Source organism: Dipodomys ordii, unplaced genomic scaffold (assembly GCF_000151885.1).
Source record: "Dipodomys ordii isolate 6190 unplaced genomic scaffold, Dord_2.0 Scaffold156, whole genome shotgun sequence".
Taxonomy (NCBI): domain Eukaryota; kingdom Metazoa; phylum Chordata; class Mammalia; order Rodentia; family Heteromyidae; genus Dipodomys; species Dipodomys ordii.
Genome location: NW_012267372.1, coordinates 597,051 through 606,995, shown reverse-complemented (window position 1 = coordinate 606,995; position 9,945 = coordinate 597,051). Strand labels below are relative to the sequence as shown.

General features: G+C 52.3%; 1 protein-coding gene across 2 annotated transcripts; it reads right to left on the bottom strand.

The window, feature by feature from the left end:
• Window positions 1-929: 929 nt before the first annotated feature.
• Window positions 930-4,845, bottom strand: LOC105998095 (PNMA-like protein 1). Of its 2 annotated transcripts, none has more exons than XM_013032707.1 (3): window positions 4,620-4,845; window positions 3,055-4,435; window positions 930-2,300 (listed from the first exon to the last, which is right to left on the bottom strand). In XM_013032707.1, the coding sequence occupies exons 2-3, from the start codon at window positions 4,355-4,357 to the stop codon at window positions 2,284-2,286; spliced, it is 1,320 nt and encodes a 439-aa protein (XP_012888161.1). In that variant the 5' UTR covers window positions 4,358-4,435; window positions 4,620-4,845; the 3' UTR covers window positions 930-2,283. The 2 variants fall into 2 exon arrangements, with proteins under 2 accessions (XP_012888161.1, XP_012888163.1); XM_013032709.1 differs by having other exon boundaries at window positions 3,260-4,435.
• Between the last annotated feature and the right edge of the window lie 5,100 nt (window positions 4,846-9,945).

The window sequence follows — 9,945 nt, the reverse complement described above, 5'->3', positions numbered from 1 at the left end:
TGTGGCTCAAGTGGTAGAGCGCTAGCCTTGAGCTGAAGAGCTGAGGGACAGCGCCCAGGCCCAGAGTTCAGGCCCCACAACCGGACCCCCCAAAAAAAAGAGTTTTTTGCGTGCAGACATACAGATACATTTTTTTTGAAACTAAGCAGCAGGGCAGGGAACCTACCTTCCCTAACAAGGAAGCTTTCAGGAAAAGAGCAAATATTTGTCCAGGAATGGCAGCAAACGCTTCCAAGCAATGCAGAAAAATGTGGCTCATGAAGAAATAGTGGTGAATGTGGTTTGTGGTAAATACACTCAGCCTCCACCCTTTTCCCCCCAGAAAAGTACAGTGTTGCTGTTGTGTTAGGGTGAAAGCATCCTTCTGTCTCCATATCAGCCTCTGAAAGATGACCACAATGTATGCCAGGTACATTTAGGGAGATGGCGGTCCCCCCTTTCTGCCCTTAGCCCCCACTTCACTAGCTCTTAACTTTATGGTGTGGCCTTCCAGAAAGAATAAAGATTGATACAACACCAACTACATAGGTCATTCAGATGTCTGTCACTTACACAAAGGTGATTTTTCTTTTTCTTTTTCTTTCTTTCTTTCTTGAACTCTAGGCCAAGGTAAGTGCTCTACCACTTGAGCCACAGTGCCACATCTGGTTTTCTGGTGTTTCATTGGAGATCAGAGTCACACAGACATTCCTGCCCCAGCTAGCTTTGAACCAGGATCCTCAAATCTCAGCCTCCTGAGTAGCTAAGAATTACAGGTGTGAGCCACCAGTGCCCAGCAATTATCTTCTTCTCTTATTTGAAATTCACTCTCTCATAGTGTGATGGCCCCCTGGGTTAAAAACAAATAAATAAACAAGGAAACCATTTTCCCCAAGTTAAACAGTCCACATACCCACCACTTATCCAAGAACTGGACCAGAGAGTTCCTTTGCTGAACTTTATTTTATACGTATACATACACCTGGTGAGAATCTGGGAACACAAGAAAGCATAGTGGAGTGCACAAGGATTCACAGCTCGACTGTCCCTGGCTTTTGCCACCTCCAGAGCCCAATGCCCTCCAGGGGTTTGTTTCCCAGACTGTGGCATCAGGGCTCACCCAAGATTTGCTGAACTAACTCATCACAGTCACAAAGAATCCAGAAGTGGAAAGCACGAAGGACACCTAACACGGGTTCACATTTTGTACCAGGAAAGAGACATTGGAACGTCACGAGGGCTAAAACTCCGGGGAGAGATTATTGTGCACTGGGCTTAATCCAGGACTTGAGCTCAGCACAGTTGAAGAGTCTGGGTGGGACCTGGATGGGTAGGTGCGGAGAGGTCCAGGGTTGATGGGGGACATGCACAGGATAGAACCAAACTCTCCTTCCTCAGAGTCACCAAGAATTGTTAATTATATACAGAAACAACAAGAAGGTGAGTTTGGTGGCATAGGGTGCAATTAGAACTGAGAGTCCAAGAATGTGATCATCTTGCCCATCTCCCCATGTACCGCAGCTCCCCCTCTCCCCCAATATGGGAACCTCACTCTGTAGCACAAGCTAGCCTCCAACTCTCTGTCCTGCCCCAGCTTCCCAAGTGCTGGGATTACAGGTGTTTGCTACCATACCAGCTAAAAGTGCCATTTTTAATGACTGATTCTGAAACTTGAATACTTGAAGGGTAAGCAGACATTCCTCGTTTCATAGAATTCATTCTTGGGGCCTACCCCACCCCCCTTTCTGGATTCCGCAGCTGGGGGATGGAAGCTGGAAACTGAAGCCCATGGGCTGGGCAGGCAGCAGGGCAGTGCCAAGGGTCCTGGCCTAACTTATCCCCTAGGTTGAGAACAGGGAAATTTAAAGGAGAAAGTAGTTACCCCAACCTTCAAAATGCCAGGCCCTGCAAATCAGCTGACTCCTTCTTCCCCCACCCTGGCCCCACAGAAGCTGTAGGAAGTGGAGGAGAAAGTCTGAGCATGAAGAAGCAGAATGAGGACTGTGCTCATGCATGCATAAAGGGAAAGGAATGTTCTAGAATTTTCTCAAGCCACTTACCAACTCTCCAGGGCTCTGAAGGTGAGCAAAGAAAGGTGAGAAGCAGCCCCAGAGAGAAGAAAAGGTAAGAAACACCTCCCTCCCCCCAAATCCTCTGTCCCTCCCCCCAGCCATATCCACAAACCAGGGCCCTCAGAGTCCAAAACCTTGCTGCAGTTAAAAGATGAGAGAAGTTTGCTTCCTCTTGGGACTTGCTCCTTGGCCTTCTCTCTCACAGCTCTTCGGCTATGGGGGGGTTCCCAAATCAGAGCTTTTGGGAGCCTGTGGATACATTAGAGCAGAGGGGAACCAGGGAGAGGAGTCTTTAGGAAATTGTTGCTTCTAGGTGCTTCTGACTCCTGCAACACGGATTTAGAAATCATCACCCTTAAAACCATGTACTGGTACCCTAGCCCCCAACCCACCCCCCATCATCAGCATCATCATCATCAGTAGGAGGAGAAGGAGTAATTTTGGTGGTACTGGGATTTGAACTCAAGGCCTTCCACTTGCCAGACAGATGCTCCACCACTTGAGCCACGCCCCTCGCTGCTCAACCACACCCCCTACAGCTGAGCCACACTTCCTACCACAGAGCCACGACCCTGTCTCTGAATCTGGCCCTATCAGCAAGCCACGCCTCCTTACCACGGAGCCACGCCCTGGCCCGAGGACCACGCCCCCTGATGCCAAGCCACGCCCTTCTTTGTTGAGCCCCAGCCTTTTTGTTGTGGTGGGATTTGCTTTTTTAATTTAATTTTTTCAGGTAGCATCTCAGTTTTCCCATGGCTGGCCCTGGACTGTGGTTTTCCTGAGTCTGCTTACTACAGATCACAGGGGTGTAAGAGAACACTTGGGTTGTTTCTAAGGCCTCGCTAACAGTTCTCCCCACCCCCAAACTGACATCTTTCTATCTCCACCTCCCGATCTTTCTGAACAATTAAGCCCATAGCAAAGGAGGTAGGTGAGACTGGATTGGATCCTTACCCCTAAAAAGATCATGGTTCTCTCTAAGAACCTTCTGTGGATACCTCACCTTTGGAGGTGCAAGGAGGGCCTCTTGGCTTGGCCTTCAGACCCCTGGACGTCGAGGCTGGTGCTTCGGTGGGCTGCTGGTCTCGGGGGGCCCTGTGAGCGGCCCCTGGTCTCCTGGAGGCCGAGCCTCTCTTTGCGATCCTCAACTTCTTTCTTGTGGTACCTTCGGAATCCACCAGGACATATGAGACGGGGCCCAAGCTCACCTTCTTCTTCTTCCTCAGGAAGACAGAACTCTTGGCCGAAGCCCAGCTCAGGACCTTCTTCTTTGGGGGTCTCTCCAGGCCGCCCTCTTGTTCCCACTCCTCTGCGCCTCCAGGGGTCTTGGCTTGCATCAAGGCACGTCGAGGAGGCTCTCTGGGAACCTTCCAGACATTTTTTGCCAGGGCTTGACTCGAAGTCGACGCCTCTTGCTTTATACAGGGTTTCTTGTGACTCTTGATGGATTCGGAGACCTCCATATTTTCGGGGTCATCCATCTGACCACCCGACAAGTAGGCTGAGCTGCTAAGATGGTCACCTCCAGATTCCTTCCAAGGCGCCGGTTCCTGCTTGTGGGCTCTCCGGTTCCTCTTCCTCCTGGAGCGAGACTTAGCTCCAGCCCGGCGCCCTAAAGGTTTAGGGGGGTCGCTCTGGCCATCTAGGCCATTCCAGTGGGCGGGGTGCTCCCTCTTCAGGACAGAGGCCAGGTCGGCTGCGGCGAGACCCCGCTCCTTCTTGACCTTCTTCCTCCCCGCGGAGAGCCAGGCGGCCTCCTCCTCCTCCAGCTCCGCGCTCTCCAGCGCCCTGGCTTCCTCTCGGCTCCTCATCTCGGCATCCATGTACACCACGATCTGCACCACCGCCCCCAGGAGCACCCCCAAAGCTCCGGCCCAGCTCTCGGCCGGCTGGTTTGGGGGTCTTGGGGGGTGGTTCAGCTGCAGGAGGCGGACCACGTCTTCCCAGGTGCGGCCCTCGGTATCCAGGAACTCGTTGAGGTTTTTCAGGAACTCGGCGTCCTGCGTGGGGTCCCGGCAGGCCACCCTCCACACGCCGCCCCGGCCCGGGAACTCGCGGGGCACCGAGCTCAGGTTCACCCCCGCGCCCACTTCCACCAGCGCCGCCTTGGCGTTCTCTTCCCGCAGGAAGATCTTATTGAGCACCCGGTAGGTGCCCAGGGGGGACAGGACCCCGTTCAAGGTCTCTTCGATCTCCGCTTGGCCGCAGTCCTCGGGGATGCCCGTGACCAGCAGGGACCTGTGGATGTCCGCTTCCATCCCGCGACACCAGTCCTCCAGGAGGTTCATGGCCATGGCCGCGGACATGGAGCGGCCGAGGGGGGGGACGGGGGGAGGCGAAGGGGGGGCGGCGGAGCTTTGATCGCACCCCCCAAGAAAAGAATCCTGCAAGGTCATAAGAACAGAGAGGTCAGACTCCCCCCCCCCCTTGGGAAGGACGGCCAGGCCCCACGCGTGGATGGCGGGGGGTGGGGGGAGCTGCAGGAGGCCTGGCGCACTTTCCCATCACCCCCTCTTCCCAGCCCCCCGGCTGTCCTCCCCACCCCGCCCCACCCCCCGGGGTGCTCACACGGGTCCGCGGATCCGCCGCAAGGGCCCTCGCCCCTCCCCCAGGCGCGGCCGCCCGGGCTCCGCCGCGATGCTGCGCCACCGGCCGCGCCGCCCAGCTCGGGTGCTGGCTCCGGGGATGGCGGGGAACGCAGGGCAGATGGGGCCCGGGAGCTGTCGATCGCCCCCCAGCTCCCGCCCCGGGCTGACGAGGTCTGATCACGCGGAATCGGGCCTCGATCTCAACCACCGCCGCGCCAGGTCGAGGCTGGCTTTGCGGCCCGCGCGTGCGCACTCGCTCCCCGAGCTGCGGCAGCGAGCCTACGGGGCCCTCAGGTCGGGCGGTCTCCATGGCAACCGGAGGTCGGTTGCTAAGAGACGGCGTGTCCGGATGCAGGCGCTGCAGGTGGTGGGCGTTCCGAGAGGGATGGACTGGCCCTGTGCAGAAGGTGCTCCGAGCTTGGGGTGCCCCCCCGCCCCGAACTACTCAGTGAGGATCTTGGAAGCTCTTGGCTTGAGAGGCTAATGGCTATACCAATGAGCTGTCTTATTCTTTGCCATCCCTGATTCTTGGGGGACCCAAGAAAGCAGGGTACCTGGAGACAGACTTTAAGTCCTCCCTGGGTTCCTTTCAGGAAAAAAAGGAAAAAGAAAAACCAGGGCTGGGAAGGTGGCTCAGTGGTAGAGTGCTTGCCTTGTATGCATGAGGCCCTGGGTTTGATTCCTCAGCACCACATAAGCAAAAAGCCAGAAGTGGTGCTGTGGCTCAAGTGGTAGAGCGCTAGCCTTGAGCTGAAGAGCTGAGGGGCAGCGCCCAGGCCCAGAGTTCAGGCCCCATGACCAACAACAACAAACAAACAAAAAAAAAAAAACCCAGCTCCTCTTTGGGGGCTTTTCCCAGCTACAGCAGCTGAGTTCTAGACATTTCCAGGTATTTCTAGAAACTTCGAGAAGCTTTTTCCCTACCTTCATTCCCTGGTCCTTTAGGCTTGAAGAAAGGTAAACACCTTTTCTTTCTTTCTTTCTTTTTTTTTTTTGTCGGTCGTGGGGCTTGAACTCTGGGCCTGGGTGCTGTCCCTCAGTTCTTCAGCTCAAGGCAAGTGCTCTACCGCTTGAGCCACAGCTCCAATTCTGGTTTTCTAGTGGTTTTATTGGAGATAAGAGTCTCATGGACTTTCCTGCCCCGGCTGGCTTTGAACCTCAATCCTCAGATCTCAGCCTCCTGAGTAGCTAGGATGACAGGCGTGAGCCAACAGTGCCCGGCAAGAATATTTTAAATAATTTTTTTGGGGGGGCCCGGTCATGGGGCCCGAACTCTGGGCCTGGGCTCTGTCCCTCAGCTCTTCAGCTCAAGGCTAGCGCTCTACCACTTGAGCCACAGCGCCACTTCCAGCTTTTTTTTTTCTTTTTGCTTATGTGGTGCTAAGGACTGAACCCAGGGCCTCAGGCATGCAAGGCAAGTGCTCTACCACTGAGCCACCTTCCCAGCCCTTATTTTAAATAATTTTGTATAAGCAGCTATATAGAAAGCTATAATAAACCCAAAATACTTAAGACATATTTACAAAGGAATAATTAAAAATTTGCTTACAAAGAAAAATGAATATATAGCTACTCAGGAGGCTGAGATCTAAGGATCATGGTTCAAAGCCAGCCTGGGCAGGAGAGTCCATGAGACTCTTATGTCCAATCAACTACTCAGAAAATGCCAGAAGTGGCACTGTGGCTCAAATGGTAGAGTACTAGCTTTGTGCACAAAAAGGCTCAGGTACAGCACCCAGGCCCTGAGTTTCCCAGGACTGTCAAAAAATGCACTCATAAACATGTATTTATAGCCGGTGCCTGTGGCTCACACCTGTAATCCTAGCTACTGAGGAGGCTGAGAGCTGAGGATTATGGTTCAAAGCCAGCTCAGGCAAAGAAAGTCCGTGAGACTCTGATCTCCAGTTAACCACCAGAAAACCGGAAGTGCCACTGTGACTCAACTGGTAGAGCACTTGTGTCGGGAGCCCTAAGCTTGACTATCTCGCTGGACCATCTCTCAAGGCTATTTACACAATCTGGTCTTTGCATCCTGCCCCAAACAAAGACCAGGTAGCTGCTATTGACCACCTTTTCACATTGCCCTAAGCAAACATCCTGCAGCTGCTACGGCCAATGAAAAAGCTTCCTTATTCTAAGCATATAAATACCCTTGTGTGAAAAATAAAAATTTGGCAGCTTGATCAGAATCCCTGTCTTGCTGTCCTTCTTCGTGTTTCTTGTCCCTTCATTCCTTCTCACTTAGGTTCACTGCCCTCGTTGAAGTCCTGCGGGTCGGGACACACTTGCCTTGAGCTGAAGAGCTGAGGGGCAGCGCCCAGACTCAGAGTTCAAGCCCCACAACCAGCAAAATACAGACAGACAGACAGACACTCAGACAGACAGACAGACATAAGTATTTATAGGTGTACAACTAGGAGCTGGGAAGGTGGCTCAGTGGTAGAGTGCTTGCCTAGCATGCATGAAGCCCTGGGTTCGATTCCTCAGTACCACATACAGAGAAAAAGCCAGAAGTAGCATTGTGGCTCAAGTGGTAGAGTGCTAGCCTTTAGGAAAAGAAGTTCAGGGATAGTGCCCAGGTCCTGAGTTCAGGGACAGTGCTCAGGTCTTGAGTTTAAGCCCCAAGACTGGGGAGAGAGAGAGAGAGGTACAATTAGGTATAGACCTGTATATATACACATGTGAACATTTGTTTCTGTGTCCATGTGTTGAATGGAGTCAACAAGCTACCTGCGCATTCTCCTGTGCTGAGACACGCTCACTGCAGGCAGATATAAAAGTAATTTTGAAGCATCCTTAATAGGAGCCTTACTGTGGTTTCCATAGCAACACCTGGGTGCTGCGGTTTCCATAGCAACACCTGGGTGCTGCGGTTTCCAAGGCAACACATCCCTGCAGCTTCCACACTCCCCTCAATCTCTTCCCATTTGGGATTGCTTTTCCATCTTTCCTCTCTCTGTTTAGCTTTTGTATTTCTATTTTGGCCTGCTGGATATTCAAGAGAGATGAGAAGAACAGGACTTTGAACTCAGTGCCTTGACTAGGCACTCTCCCTCTTGAGCCACGACCCCGGTCCTTTTGGCTTTAGTTATTTTTCACATAGAGACTCTGAATTATGCATAGGCCAGCTTGGACTGCAATCCTCCTATTTAGACTTCTCTCTAGCAGGGATGACTAGCATGTATCGATAACAGGCCCAGCTTTTCTATTGGTTTGAGGCTGGCCTCACACTTCAATCCTCCTGAGCTCAGCCTCCCACACAGCTAGGATTACAGGCAGGAACCACCAGACTCAACTGTTATCATTTTTTTTTCAAAAGGTGAGATCAGGAGTCATACCAGTACAAAGTGGACATAAACATCAGTAGCAAAGGTTTTTTCTGTAATTTGTTACATCAGTGAGACTGGAGAGCCAGTTTAAAAGAAAAATCCAGACAGGAGCTGGGAAGGTGGTTCAGTGGTGGAGTGCTTGCCTTGCATGCATGAGGCCCTGGGTTCCTCAGCACCACATAAGCAGAAAAAGCTGGAAGTGGCGCTGTGGCTCAAGTGTTAGAGCACTAGCCTTGAGCTGAAGAGCTGAGAGACAGCGTCTAGGCCCAGAGTTCAGGCCATGACCAGCAAAAAACAAACAAACAAAATCCAGACATGCTCAAATGTTGTTTCCTCATTATCAAGAATTTATCTGTCTTCTCACATCAGGAAAAAGTAGGCAGCAGAACCCCGGCCACAGAAAATTCAGCCTCGGGGCTGGGAAGGTGGCTCAGTGGTAGAGCGCTTGCCTTGCATGCCTGAGGCTCTGGGTTCGATTCCTCAGCACCACATAAGCAAAGAGAAAAAAGCCGGAAGTGGCGCCATGGCTCATATGGTAGAGCGCTAGCCTTGAGCTGAAGAGCTGAGGGACAGCGCCCAGGCCCAGAGTTCAGGCCCCATGACCGGACCCAAAAAAAAAAAAAAAAGAATGGACTGGACCTCATTAATTCCCTACAAAGATGCTAGTCACCTTTTGGGTACATTTTAAGGTCTTTCATAATTTTCCCCATTGAAACAACGGAATACAAAAGATCAGAGTTCATCTGGTGTGCTAAACTGTTGCTTTGTGAAGCTTTCTTTGATCTTCCTCTCTCTCTCTCTATCTCTCTTTCTGTGTTTTTGTCAGTATTCGTGTTTGAACTCCTGCTTTGAGTTTGCTTGCTCAGCTGGCACTCTACCTCTTGAACCATGCCTCCAGGGGAACTTCTGCTGATTATTTTGGAGATGGGGGGGGGGGGATCTTACAGACTTTTCTTCCTAGGATGGCTTCATACTGTAAGCCTCTGGATCTCAGCTTCCTGAGTGGCCAGGAATAGGCGTGAATCACATGTGTGGTGAATGAATCAATGATGCTAAGGTTTTTGTTTTGTTTTTGTCAGTCATGAGGCTTGAACTCTGGGCCTGGGCGCTGTCCTTCAGCTCTTCAGCTCAAGGTGAGCGCTCTACCACTTGTGCCACAGCGCCACTTCTGGTTTTCTGGTGGTTTATTGGAGATAAGAGTCTCAGGGGGGCTGGGAAGGTGGCTCAGTGGTAGAGCACTTGCCTTGCATGCCTGAGGCCCTGGGTTCGATTCCTCAGCACCACATAAGCAAAATGAAAAAAGCCGGAAGCGGCGCTGTGGCTCAAGTGGTAGAGCGTTAGTCTTGAGCTGGGACATCGCCCAGACCCAGAGTTCAGACACCATGACCAGACCCCCCCCAAAAAAAGTCTCAGGAACTTTCCTGCCCTGGCTGGCTTTGAACCGTTATCCTCAGATGTCAGCCTCCAGAGTAACTAGGATTACAGGCATGAGCCACCGGTGCAGGGCTGATGCTAAGCTTTATCTAAGGGGAGGAGGTGTAATTTGTTTGCAATGTGGTGCAAATAAAAAATGGTGCAAACACAAACGTGGTGTGATTTCAGACAAAGAGCTGGAGGGACTGGTGGGTGGGGCTTTTTAGACCCCCTAAGTTGCTTGGATTCTCCATTTGGTTTGAAATCCAAAAGCTTCTGAGAACTCTTCATGGAGTTGGTCCATTTCCACCACAGGGAACAGCGACAGAAAATCAAACTCCCCTACCCTGTGCTGGGCATTTCCCAGCTCACACTCCTCCCTCTCTCCTTCTCTGGGACTCAGGCCAGAAACTGGGGTCCTGTGGAGGGGACAGGATCAACGTGGTCCCTGGCAGCTGAGGCTCAGGGCTCAGGTTACAGACTGGGGGGAGGGAGGGGGAGGTGCTGGGGCTGAGCTTCTTGCAGCAGCTGCTGGGGCCCAGGACCTGGGAAGGCCACAGCCTG